Source organism: Macadamia integrifolia, chromosome 4, assembly GCF_013358625.1.
Source record: "Macadamia integrifolia cultivar HAES 741 chromosome 4, SCU_Mint_v3, whole genome shotgun sequence".
NCBI classification, from domain to species: Eukaryota; Viridiplantae; Streptophyta; class Magnoliopsida; order Proteales; family Proteaceae; genus Macadamia; species Macadamia integrifolia.
Genome location: NC_056560.1, coordinates 2,480,551 through 2,495,233, shown reverse-complemented (window position 1 = coordinate 2,495,233; position 14,683 = coordinate 2,480,551). Strand labels below are relative to the sequence as shown.

General features: G+C 38.2%; 1 protein-coding gene across 2 annotated transcripts in view; it reads right to left on the bottom strand.

Annotated features, from left to right (window-relative positions):
* Nucleotides 1–8,081: 8,081 nt before the first annotated feature.
* LOC122076610 overlaps nucleotides 8,082–14,683 on the bottom strand; it is a 28,923-nt gene continuing 22,321 nt past the window's right edge. The window contains exons 7-8 of one of the 2 annotated variants that reach the window (XM_042642005.1): nucleotides 9,252–9,356; nucleotides 8,082–8,463 (exon numbers count right to left, since the gene is read on the bottom strand). In XM_042642005.1, the coding sequence (XP_042497939.1) occupies nucleotides 8,282–8,463; nucleotides 9,252–9,356 (287 nt within the window). In that variant the 3' untranslated portion in view covers nucleotides 8,082–8,281. The remainder of the gene's footprint in view (nucleotides 8,464–9,251; nucleotides 9,357–14,683) is intronic. The other variant, XM_042642006.1, reaches the window with a different exon arrangement.

Here is a 14,683-nt window from a genome sequence, read left to right as displayed (position 1 = left end):
TTTTTTTTTTTTTTTTGCTAATGATGGATATCCAGACCGAAGGTCTGACTAGTCCCGTGGGCCTATACTGACCCTATAATCGCATGAATTGGGTTATATCAAGGTTGAATGAGAATTATTTAACTTTCATTGAGAGTAATAAAGAGTATTAAACACCCCGTGTGAATGACCCAAGGTATGTCTAATAGAAGTTAAATTTAAAATATCTAAGTTTATGACTCATACTAAGGTCGTTGCTCACCAACTACCATACCCCTTTGAGTTGCATCCAATGAATGAAGGCTGATAAACACAATATATTAAAAAACCCTAAAGGAGTTGTTTGCAATGATTTGACATGTGAGCCTAATCAAAGTTGAGCAGGTGGCCCTGGGACTGGAGGATCCAAAAAAGTGTTTGACATTCTCCGTTTAAAGATAAGCCTATGTTGCTAGCTGGAGATTTTGAATGACAATTCTGCCTTGCATTTCTAACGCTTCCCATGCATATATACATAGCCTACCCTTCTTCACCAACCTGTCCACCCTACTTAGGCTACTAGCCATCCATTTCCTGTAATCCCCATAGGCAGCACCTCTTTGCAACAACTACCACTTTCCCTTTCCTATCAAAAATGCGAAATTGGATGCATGCACCATTAGTCTGTGGGATCAAATCATGTTTTCACCTAAAAGAGTTTCAGTGCTACTAGTCAATTGCCCATCTTACATATTCCCTAAAGTGGGGAAAAGTGAATCAAACAAACGAGCTCAAATCTAAAAATCTAATCCCCACATAATTATAATTTTATTCCATTTACATATGCCAATTACAAATATAACCCTAATAATAATCAGGCTAAGAGAATCTATCCGCCGTTTGCATGACCACTTTGCCAACGCTTAGACCAATGGAAAGTTGTGCGAAGGCAATTTTAATTCATGAGGCAGTAGGGCAATGTAGTCTTTCACGTCTACCTGTGTTTAAACATAGAAACATGCAAGGGGGTAGCGTTCTTTTTCCCTACTAATTGTATGGACCAGCAAAAATACAAAACATAAAAAACTCAATGATCTCCACATTGGCTTGGATTATGCAAGTCAACCTGAAAAAGACGGGTGATGTTTTCAATTCTCCAAACTCCGTCATCATCTCCGTTTGTCTTTCATATTAAGGGTGTTAATCGATTTGATTTCGGTGTAGACGGTTCAATTCGGTTTGGTGCAAGATTTTTAAGTAAAATCAAAACCGAATCATTTAATAAACGGTTTCATATATTAAAACCGAACCATTTATAAATGGTTTCGGTTTTAAAACGGTTTTCTTATGTTTTCTAATTTTTTTATCCAAACAACTTCTTTACCTTTAAAATTTTTTAGTGAAATTGATGTAAATTGTAACATTGAATTGAATTGTTTATTGTTATATGCTTTTTTTAATAGTTGTTTAATGTAAACTTAATTTTTTTTACTGAAATGTAAATAAACTTAAAATTGAATGACTTAAACTTACAACATATATGTTAATCGATTTAACGGTTTATTTAAAAGTCTACCAACGGTTATAACTTTAAAACCAAAACTGAATCACGGTTTCAATTTTAAAACTAAAACCAAACCAATTAATAAACGGTTTCATTGTTTCGGTGTAAACAGTTCAGTTTAATTTCGGTAAACGGTTTTGGTTTCAAATTCATATCCTTATTCCATACCCAACTAGCTTTGCCCAAACCCCACCTAGGGCGCCTTTGCCTGCTCTGTCACACCCCACTCCTTGAGGTCTCGGAGATGTGATTCAAATGCTTACCATCATCTTACATGACCTGCCAAGATCTCAAAAGCAGTACTTTACACTCACAATCCAACAAGAATCATACTAAAATCAGATGCAACGGAATAAAAATATAATAAGTGATCCTTGTCATGGGGAAGACTATGGTATGATAAAGTTATTACAATAACAAGTTTATTTTCGACTTAAATATCAAAATGTACATGATAATATTTCACAAGTATAATCATTTAAAAACACACAAAAAATGACAATGGGTAGCATCAATCCCCCATTCATGGTCCACTATAAGCATAGTCATCATAAGCACAATCCTCACCGTGCTCATCAGCTTCTGGACTCCACCAATCCCCACTATACTCGATCATGGATAAAGAGGTGTCACTAGTCATCGGTATCACCATACATGTATCATCATCTAAAAAGGGACACACGTGGTGTGACCTTCACTAAGCTCAGTGGGGGATGGGGAACATGTAAGTAAACACATATAGTGCATGGTGCAGTTTTCATTTTATTATCCACCAGCAAATAACTAAGTATATGAGGTATAATGCTATTGCAACATATTAAGCAATATCCCTAGTCTCGAAAATCCTTCATCGATCACCTAGTGATACAAACCCTAGTTGCAATTAGAAATTTGTTGGTCTTGAAATGTGTCATTGGATATCCAGTAAACCCCTGATATCCCCTGACACTATGGTCCCAAAAATCACACATCAGTCATCGGGGCTTGGTCTTCCTCTGGCAAAAATCACATTGTATCACGAAAGTGATATTTCAGAAAATCTCATCAGAGTTACCACTATGGGTTATTTAACGCCTATTCCCCTGTTAGCAATGGGTCGTAGCACAGGGTAATTCATCATAATCATATGTAATATATATGACTTTTCATAATGATACAGTTCGTATGTCAAATATGGTATCAAAATCGACCTCAACCACACTGTAACTCATTTTCAAGCTTAGATCTAATGTGCACAATGGATGATAATTAAAGCTATGTGTCGATCACGGTATTGGAATCCCCTCGGTAACACCGGGTCCTATTCATTCACACATAACAATCACAAAAACAATTGAAAATGAGAACAATTGAAAATCAATAATAATTAAGCATACATGAGGTTATTAATTTAAATGCATGTATGTAATTGCATGCATCAATTCTATAATTTGCAAACACTCCAGAGAAGAAGTTAGACCACCCACACACCTTGTTTGTTGACTTGGTGTAGTTAAACCTGGAATCAATCACCTCAAAATACCCCAATAGGCTTCACTGAGAAATGATTGTCTCTATCTTAATTATAAGCATGATGAGTGCTAAAATGTATCTTAAACGGTCCCCAAAAAGTTTCAAAACTGGTTTTGAGAACAGTTCAACAGGGTTCACCGGTAGATGTCACTGGTAGATGGGATCAACTGTTCAATTTTATTTCTCAAACCATTACTAGTAGATATTTGATCTTCCAATGGTACAAACAGAGACTTAATTTTGGTCAGTTCATCCATCGATAGATTAGCACTGGTTGATGGTTGATCTACCAGGTTCTTCACTTCATAACTGAACCACCTCGGATCCTATAGCCATGTTTGGTTCTGTGCAGCTTGTAGAGGGTCACCCTAGTTCTCATTAAAGTCTAGTTGATCGTGATTCTCTGGGTCAATAAGGAGTTCCATCGATTCTTCGACCGAAATTTTAGAACCCAAGTTGAGCTAAAAATGTCTCTAGAGCTTGGAAAACACTACTTGAAGTATGGGGTCGTGCAATGCATACTACCCTAGTTGACTATGGTCACCGGGGTTGAGGTGTACCTCACCAACCCGAAAAAACCCCAAAACCTAGGTCTGCCCAAAGCCAAAAATAGAGGAAAGAGGTAGGGGAGCTCCCTTACTTGAGGAAATGTCGACAGTTAATGGTGAGGTGTCTCCTTTTCTTCTTCTCCTTATTTTCTTCCTTTCTCTCCCTCTCCCACGTTTTTACGGATGAGTAAATGGGTTTCTAAAACCTACTTTCTATTTATAGTGTCAACCCATTCGGGCTTATTTGCCTGCCCAATGAGGTTTTTCCCAAATAACAACGCATTTGTCGGGCCACATGGGTCCACCACCTTGACCTCACAAGGTCTATGAGGGGAGTAAGTGGATCCCATGTTGTGTGGGGACAAGGGTAGAAAAGTCACTTCTCGTACAACAAGTTTTACGCAAATAATGCAATTTGGGACTGACAAATCCACCAATAGATCACTGATCAACCAATGGGATCTACCAGTGACCAGTTTTCTGTTGTTGTACTTAGTTCTTTTCCAGCCCATGTGCCTATATTTATATTGGCTTCCTAGGGTTTATGCATGGTTAAATGGTGGAGTCTTAATATGCATACAAGGTCTGAACAAGGGGGTTTTGGTCACTTACCACCAAACCCTAGCAAATTTGAAACCCTTTCAATTATTTTTGCAACATTTGCCCTGGCAGGAGGGGTCATCCCTTCCCTCCAAACAGTAAATTAAGATTGTCCACAAATCACGAGTATTGACACTTTCCGGTGCATCATCTATCATTAAGAGTTTAAATTAGACCGAATTTGGATACGAGTGTAACATGCCTACCATACTCAAACCGGCATGACTCACAACCCCACCTAAGGTGTCCAATACAGTTAATTGTCACACAATATGATGTGGTTCCACCTCTACTATCATTATAACCCACTCCGAGGGATCATTGTCACTCCCCAAATCGAAGCGAAAGGAATCTGTTTCTTTTTAACTTGCACTTATTTGTTGTTTGAACCAACTGCACTCTCTGTTGTCCACTTGTATCTTTTTACCTGAGTTGCAACAATATCTCCATCTATTTCAATACTCCTTGCAAATCTATAGAGATAATGATTAGAAATTCACTATTACTAATTGAAGGTTTGAAATATATTTCCCTTTAATATAACATCCGTCCATCTTATTAATGCCATAGATGAGGGAATTCATTTTTCATAGTGGTTTGAAGAAAACCACCTCATTTTCATTTTTTTTAGGAAGTGTGCAAATCTTTACCAGCTGCAAATTTTATTTTATATTTTTATTTTGAGGAAAAAGACTTTAAAATGATAGACCATAGGCAAAACATTATGTGAATCTTATCTAAAATGGTAAAATAGGCGAGGAAGTAAAATTTATATGAAATTGGAGTGTCAATATGAGAATGTTCTTATATGTCCTTTGTTCATAGATTTAAAATTTATTAAATGAAGAAAGAGAAAATTGATTCTAAACTTACAAACCAAAATCGTTATTGTACTGTAACGTGATCCGCTCTCATTTAAAATAGCCATGATGATTTTGATCCAACTATCTTTTCCCGCAAGGCAAGCCATGATCGATAGAATGATGCAAAGTCAAACCTCTATTGGTCCCTTGGAACTAAGGATTTATTGTCTATGAGTTTCATTATTATTGTCATTGTATTTTGGTTAAAGGGGACGCGCTAGTACAGGGATCAGGTCTATCATTTAATGACTTTAGGGCTTGCTTAGGCCTAGTTATTAAATAAAGACAGCTAGGTGACCCTCTACAAGGGTGGGGCTGCCCCAGTTCAGGTTTAATGCTTAGAGCTGTCAAAGCAACATAACAGCTGGGAGCCCGTGAGAGAGAAAGACAAAGCACCCATGAGAAGTGTCCCAGAGACCAGGCTAATAAAATCCTTGGGTGCTGATGAAGTAACTGCCCTTCTACTTTGCCTCACAAGTCAGCCTCACAAATCAAAAGAAGGGTTAAGTGGGGAATTCCCAATTGCCCAATATTGATGGTATTCTTTAAAGTTTGCTTCTGAGAGAAGAACAGATAGGTGTAGGCTATTGTGATTTGAAACATGGGAATTAATGTGAATATATATATCTTCAATGTGGAAAGGGACGACCCTTCATTCACCTCCGAAAATTTTAAAGGCTTTGTTGTTCCTTCTTTAAAAGGGCTTAGGGGATGTATCACTGGTGGGTGATGAGACCTATAAACAGATACAGTGTTTAAGAAAGGATGGTCAACATAATTGGTAAGCAATGAACTTGGTATGAGTCGTAAATTTGGACGTCTTAAGTTCGACTCCCATTAGGTACATTTTGGGCCACTCACACGGGGTGTTTAGTGCTCTTCACTGCTTTTAATAAAAGTTGTATAGTCCTCATTCAACCCCGATATGACTTGGTCCATACGGTTGTAGGGTCAATATGGGCCCGCGGGACTAGTCAGGCCGAAAGCCTGGATACCCGACATTAGCAAAAAAAAAAAATAGAAAGGATGGTCAAAACTTCTTAAAGTGTGAAAATCATCTGCAGCCACAGCACTGGTGCAATGAGTATTGGGTGGCTGGGAATCCCTTGTGGTGTGTGCCCAGTCATCCGATGTTCACCCTCACTTCTCTCTGCAGAGGATGTCCATCTCTCTCTTTCCTTGCTTGAAATAATCCCTCTAGCCCTCCTGTATGATACCTCATCCAGTGCCCCTCCATTCGTGTTGTCCGCTAGCTAATGGTATACCGATGGTATAGCTATCCTTCTCCCAATATATCATAAGCTAGCATTGCCTGCGTTTGAGTTTCAGTTTGATAATTGTATAGCTAATTTAAATCATGTCCTCTCTCTCCAATGGTCAAAATAACCACATTGTCTCCTTTGATAGGTTTATCAAAGCATGATAATGAGAATGTGTTTTTCCCTTTCATTGATGTATCTTTTGGGATTGTCCTGAATGACACCTTTATAGGTGTACATCATCATTGTCTCGCACTCTTTAGTACATGTGGTGAAATGACAGGTTTTATCCGAGAATAACAGGCAAAAATATAATATTACAAATCATTTGACAATGCAGGAGGTGCCAATAAAAATCTGATATCTAAAATATTGAAACAATGACATAAGTTGAAAATATCGAAATAGCATAAAAAACTGCTACAATAATACAACTTGATCTATTGGGGTTATGATTTCTTGTATTCTGCCGCTTGCATAAGTGAGCCGATTCCGAAGGGCTGGATTTTACTGACATCATTAGTCTTGCTAGGTAGTCGATGGTTGCCAACATCATTAGTCTTGGAGACTGGGCCCCCGTCTTCCCCTACCCAAATTTTTTTCCCTTAGCAAACATTTGAAATCAGCTCACTTATGCAAGTGACGGAATTCGAAACATTATACCCTGTTTGTATATTTAGGTACATTACCTATAAAGGGTTTCGCTATATGTTTGGAGCGAGGGTTATTTCTTTGTATTCAATATGAAGAGGTGTGAGGACGACTTGTTGTAAACCTATTATCCATTAATAGTGAAACAGGTCTTATGACTCGCATTTCACCGTAGATATAGATGATCTTTTTGAACCGCATAAATCTTCGTGTTCACATTGTATGTTTTTGTTTGCGATTCCATTCTTTTCTGCATCATTTTAGGTTCTTGTCTTTTACATGATCAACTTGTCCTTTGAATTCTATCATGTATTTGCTATGCGTGAAGTCTTTGATGGACTTGCACTTGACTAACTCAATATTTAGAAGGAACTCATCCTTCTTTGCTCGTGAAAGAAAACTTGGTCCATATTACCCATCGACTGCCGATAGACTCTTCACGAACTGCTTCTACGGCAAGAACGGGTCGTCGCGTGCTGACTGAGGGATAGATTGGAAACGACCCCCTCGAGAGCCTTACTCGGGCGTCGAACAGTCAACTCAGAACTGGTATGACAAGGGGAATTCGACTATTTGATTAAAACAAAGCATTGCGATGATCCTTGCAAATGCTCACGCAATGTGATTTCTGTCCAATGCTCTGAATATCAAAGTGAAGAAATTCAACCACACATAAGATAAAATGTTCTCATATTGCAGCGAGGGATGCATGCAATCAGTCTGCCTTTAACCAAACCAAGTGCAATTTTTGCTACAAGAGAGCAGGAGGCCCTTGCAGTTGATGTAAGAAAAAACTAATACACAGCACATTGAGACAAGAACATGCCAGAAAACTTCATTACCGAGCACACATCCACTACACAAACGCAGGGTTGTTTTTTCAATTTTGTTCTCAATATATCCACATAAAAACTAGAACCTGTACAACTTTCTGTAGGCATTCCTAAGACATCTAAGAGTAGATTCATCCTCTTACCCAAAAAAAAAAAAGAGTTAATTCCTCCCTTTTGCACTGTTTATTCAATCCAAACAAACAAGTCAAATCTGGGTTTTAACATCTCCAAAAATTGGGGATACAGAGGAAGAACCAGAATGCAGCAAATGAAGACATTCTAAACATTTTGTATAGCTGGGCGAAATAGATAATCAAATTCATTTCTTCCAATTACTGTATTCCCATGTATGCACAGAACTACAAGTGAATGGTTAAATAGACAAAACGTTTTAAAATTCATATACATTTTTTTTTTTTTTGGACGGGGACGGGGACGGGGACGGGGACGGGGACGGGGATGGGGACAGGGAGGGGGTGGGTGTTCTTGTTTTTTATGCACTCAGTGACATTGAAGCTATAGATGAAAGCTTCAACTTGCAGACTTTATCAGAACCCTGGGGCTGAAATAAGACCTCTGTATTTGGTCTCACGTTCACATCTTTCCACTCAGAAGTTGAAACCCCCTCACTTCGATAATCACGAGGAGAGTACAGAAGCTGCAGTTTTGAGAAACCTGCAAGGGATGAAATTTGATTAGAAGTATCAAGCCGAGTATCAAGTCAAGAAAATGAGAGCTTCATTGGGAAATAAAAAGGAGGGGTGCTATTCTTACGAGTATCTAAAGAGGAAAAGTATTCATATCAATAAACTTGGTAGTAAATCTGAGTGTGACAAGGAATTAAGGTCATTTGAATAAGATACAGAAGTACAAAATTAGCTGAAGACCTCATAAGTGAGGCCAAGCTAAGAGTGTTGCAGGATGCCTAGAAATGGACAGTGTCTGTTCCTTGAATCAGAATGGCAGACTCCTTTCGTTTTTTTTTCTTGCCAAGACAGAATGGCAGACTCCACCACAGCCTTCACACAATAATGGAAGAGATGACTAAATTGGATAACAGGGCCCAAAGCCCAAGGGCGCAGCGGAGTTAGCAAAGGACCTTTGCCTCAAGAAGCGTGTAGTTCTGAGTTCGACTCCTCTTATCTCCATGGGGTCACTCACACGGGGGTGTATATTACTCTTCACTGCTTTCGGTAAAATTTGAATGGTTCTCATTCAACCTTGGTGTGACCCAGTCCATGCGGCTGTGGGGTCAATATAGGCCCACGGGACTAGTCAAGCCGAAGGCCTGGATACCCGTCGTTAGTAAAAAAAAAAAAAAAAAAAAGAGGATAACAGGGCCAAAGAATAAATTCTCACTGTCCTGGCTCACTAGTAAGTGAACAGAAACGCTTTGCCAAAGCTGGGGAAAGAACAAACTTTTTTTGAAATAACATAATATCCCATATTGGTTCAAAATGTACCAGAGATCATATATTCCCAGTTGACTACTTTCCCAACAAGATTGCGAAGCAAAGAGAATATCAAATTGAACGAAGTGTCACTCTTCCAGTATTCAGATAGTAAAGCTGTGAAGTGAACACACATTTGAACAAATTATCATGAGATTGTGACATCATCAAAGAACCAAGTCTGCTTCATGGTAGAAGTCAACCAAGTACACTTTTATACAAGAGATTTTAAAAAAATGGAAATATAGAAGAAAATCTCTACATTTTTCTTTTTTCAGCTAGGAGACATCATATGAAGGTCCAAAGGAGATATTCCGATAGGTTTCCACAAAGAATAACATATACAAGTAACAAGGAACTGGCATAGAATGGCAACAATGACGTAAAAAACAAACTAGTTTTCTTCAATAACAAATTTATGCCGTGATTTAATGAGGACGAAACTAACTGAATTGACCCCATGGTATATTCCATTTACTGATACACATTTTTCTTAACAATAAAACCATCAGACGGTAAATGCAAAACATTATTTTTTTGGTAAAAATGGTAAATGCAAAACTAAGATAATGGAATGATGCTTTTAGGAAACCCAAGGTTCCTATAGTCAGAATAGGACGGAATATTTTAAGTGTGAAACCGTAAAAATAAATCAGCCTGCAGGTAACAGAAAGGTAAGGATGTAAATCGGTCTGGTTCCTAATCGATCCTGGTTCCAAGGGGTCCAGAATAGGCCCCATTTATCGAATTGATTCCAAATCTGAGATTCATGAACCGTCTATTAATGCATCGGACGGTTCCAGTTCCTAATTTGTTCCAGGCTGTCAAAATGTGTTTAAGTGCCGCAGGCCCACATTAGTCCTTTCACCCCTCCACCGACCATATTTCCTATTTAGTGTGGGTCGCTGGATAGGGGGCATACTTGTAATTTTTTATTTTTCTTTGCTTGTTATAAATAAAGGGCTTGTGTGATCAGTTAGATCATTCAAGCATTCTCCCAATTCAGGCTGTTAACATGGTATCAAAGGACAATTTTCTGATCTAGGGTTTTCAGACTTCCCTTTTCTTCTTCCCAAAATTGCAGGCCCCATCTTCTCATCATCATTTCTTACTTGTCTCCCTAATTACCAATAGGACATCATTAATGCGGTGATTCATATGAATCTAGTTGTTGTCCTACACATTACCTCAATGTTTTAAATCCCAAAACCTTGCAAGAATCGATTAGGGTTCTTCCCTTCTCTGCAATTTTTCATGGCTAAAATTGACACTATTCGATATATCAAGAGCGAAGATGGTAGAGTACTTGTAAAGGATGAAGACATTAACAGGAGATGGGTTGAGTATTTTTGTCTTACTAAATAGAGACAACACATGGAGGAGTAACAGGAGATACATTATAACAGCAAGTATCATAGATATGTCCAAAAGATAGGAGGGACTGAGGTTAACAATGTCCTGAGAATGATGAAAGTATGTAAGACACCAGGCCCAAATGAGTTACCAATTGAAGTGTGGCAGGGTTTGGGAGTGAGTGGGGTTGCTTGGCTAACCAGGTTGTTTAAGAATATTATGAGCACGAGAAAGATGCCTGATGAATGGAGAAGTTCTGTAGTCCCAGTTTACAAAAATAAAGGCAAAATGCAGAGCTGCAATTACCAAAGAGGCATAAAACTTATGAGTCATACAATGAAATTATGGGAGAAGGTCATCGAAGTCCGCATAAGAAGAGAATCTAGGGCCTCGGGGAACCAATTTGGTTTTATGCTTGGGAGATCCATGACATAAGCGATTTATATTCTACGAAAGCTCATGGAAAAATCAAGAACCGACAAGAAGAATCTTCATATGGTCTTCACCGACCTAGAAAAGGCCTATGGCAGAGTCCCCCGGGAACTAATTTGGCATGCATTAGAGAAGAAAGGGGTGTCTAATATGTATGTGGAGATAATTAAAGACATGTATGAGGGGATATTATCTAGTGTGAGATCCATGGGAGGTCACAGTAGTGAATTCCCAATTACCATTGGGTTGCATCAAGGATCCGCTTTAAGTCTCTATCTGTTTACGCTTACCTTGGATGATTTAACCAAGAACATTCAAGGAGAGGTTCCGTGGCGTATATTTTTGTTGATGATATCATTTTCGTGAATGAGACAGTGACAGGGATTAGTGATAAGTTGGAGTTATGGAGATCTACCTTGGAACCAAGAGGTCTTAAGATAAGTAGAACATAGACGAAATATACGGTATATAACCTTAGTAGCTTAAGGACTGATACTGAAGTGGTGAAACTTGAGGTGAAGAGATTTCGCAAAGCGACTGTTTTAAATATTTGAGGTCAATTATTAATAAGAATGGTGAGATAGATGATGATGTCTCTCATAGAATTAAAACAGGATGGATGAAGTGGAGAGGTGCCTCTGAAGTGTTGTGCAATCAACATATACCTTTCAAGCTTAAACGAAAGTTCTACAAGACTATCGCAAGACCGGCTATGTTGTATGGGGCGGAATGTTGGGCAATTAAGAAGCATAACATAGATAAGTTGAGTGCAGAAAAGATGCAGATGTTAAGATGGATGTGCGGAAAAACTAAAGGAAACATAGTGAGGAATGACAGGGTAAGAGCTAAGTTAGGAGTGGCCCTGATTCAAGACAAGCTTCGAGAATGCCGCTTAAGGTGGTATGGCCATGTTTAGAGGAGGCTTTGGGATGCCCAGTATGAAGGAGTGATCAAATCCAGTGGGAAGGAAATAGAAGAGCTAGGGGCTGACCTAAAATGACCATTGATGAGTTGGTAAGGAAAGATATGCAAAAGCTAGGTCTTGACAGTAGTATGACATCAAATAGAGCTGTTTGGAAGGCAAAGATCCATGTTGCCGAATGCGTTTAGGTGGGATGGCCCGGAGTTGCTACATTGCCTTGTTTCACTTCTTTACTTTATCTTTTCCCCTTTTGCCTCTTCTTTCTGTTATCTTTTTCTTTCACAGATGCATGTAGCCGACCCCATCCAGTTGGGAAAAGGCTGAGTTATTGTAGATGTTGTTGTTGCCTTTCTTGGAGTTTGTTTCTTCCTATTCCTAAGAACAAATCTCCATCTATTGAAGATCAAGCACAGCAACCTAGGACTCATCACTAGCAAGATTGAAGCCCATCTTCACCTACGATTTCTCAAGAATTAGGGTATTCTCCCAAAACTCTGATCCCATCAATTTTTGGGTTCTCTTCCTCAGAATCGGATGATATTTGGAGGAGATCCTCCTCATCCCTATAGAGGAGATTAACTATCCCTGTGGCCCTATCTTCCAAGGTTGTGTCTGTGATCCTCATCTTCTCCCAAAGTTAGGGTTTTCAGAGAAAACTTTAATTGGACTATCTCATCAATTCTTTGTCAGACTCAGATATAACTTGGAGGAGTGTTTCACTACCTTTACTCGGCAGTTCGATCCAAGTATAGGCCTTTTCTGACAGCTGGTTTTGAAAATCTAGTATTTCTCCTACTCATTGTCGATTTCCCTATGCCATCATGTCTGAAGTAACTACAACAACCTCTGAATCTGATGGGCAAGGTCGTAATGAATACATGCCTTTGGTACTAGTTCTGTGAAATTGGAGGGAACTAATCACCTAATCTGGTCTAGATATACCTATCTTGCTATTACTGGCAGAGATCTCACTATACATATCACAGGCAAATCAAAGAAACCTTTTGCAGAGGGTACTGCACAGGACAAATAGATTATTAATGACCCTCTGGTAATGTCTTTCCTAATTAATTCTATTCTCAGTCTATTTCTAAAGGGTCTTTATTGTTAGAAATTGTTGCTCAGATTTGGGCTGGTGCAAAGGAAACCTATGACCATAGAGGGAATGATGCTCAGATATTTGATCTTAGCAAGAAGGTTCGTACCACTACTCAACAGGATCTATCTGTGTCCAAGTACTATGTTGAACTTCGCACTCTGTGCTATGAGCTTGATCACTTTGCGGATTATCACCCTACCAATGTTGAAGATATTACTGCCTATATTAAACATGTGAATAAAGTTAGGGTGTATGACTTCTTGGCTGGTTTGAATGTTGAGTATCATCAGAATCATGCACTTAGCAAATCTCCCTTCCCTACACTGGAACAATCCTTTGCCCTGGTTCATACGGAGTAGTGTCATCGTAACTCTATCCTCCCACTATTGAGAAATCAGCCCTACAAATTGGTTCCACTACTTCTTAGGGAGCAACCCGTACTAGTAACACCATGGTTCGAGAACTCGAGCGCAACATACGAAATTTCGCATGTTTTGCAGGTATCGACTCAGATCGAAACGAAACCTTAGGAGATTTTAAAAAATCACCTGTTTCGACCTAGTTTCGACAGGTTTCGACCAGGTTTGGAAACACGGGAAATTTCGACCTTCTCTTGTGCATTTGTTCTCCCAAATGTGGGAAACTTGGGAAAACAGTGGAGATTTTCATTTTTTGGCACTTATTTATGCCAGTTATCATTTAAATAAATGGTTTTTATATTCCATTTACTTGAGATATTATTCATAAATAAGGAAATACCCCCTATTTGAATCCAATAAAAATAGTTTAAAATAAATTCCTAAAGGATAAAAAGTCAACCCCCCAGTCCAAGAACAAAAATTGGATTTTGGTTATAGGGGTGATTTTCAACTTTTAAATGCTGGGGTTTTTCTCAATTATGAAAATTTTATAAATCCTATAATGTTAAAACATTGCTAAAAACCAAAAGTCTGGTAAAATAATCTTTTGTTTTGATATCCCTAAAATTATTTTCATTCAGGCGATTTTAACAACATTCACGCACTTTAAAATAAGTTTGACCGGAGCATAACTATGTCATTACAACTCAGATTTAAGTAATCTTAGATTTGTTGGAAAGCTGGTTTTATGTTATGCCTAATACAAAAAGTCTTATGTAAAAATAAAAATCATTTGACCAGTCAAACTTATTATAAAACAAGAGCATTTCATTAAATGTTGATTCTTTATAACTTAATGTGACTTAATGTTGATTTTTTATGATTTAATGTGGCTAAATGTTGATTTTAATGACTTGATGTGGCTTAATGTTGATTTTTTATGATATAAGGTATATACAGCTTACTAAATAATGTTAGAAAAGATAACATGCGTGCCTTGAGGGTAGTGAATCACTACTTGGATGGAACCGCCTACACACTCTACTTGGAATTGAGTCACTACTTTCGAGTGTTGAGTAATTGAGTCACTACTGTTCAGTGTTGATAGATAACTGTTGATGATGTAACAGTTTTATCTATTTAGGATCATTTGGATTATATCTTATGTTTTGATGTAGATTGTAGACTATATATAGTCATTATGTAGTAAAGTTTCAGAATTTAAGCCAACAAGTCAATGTAATGATTATCGAACCTTTGGTTCACCACACAAGTAATA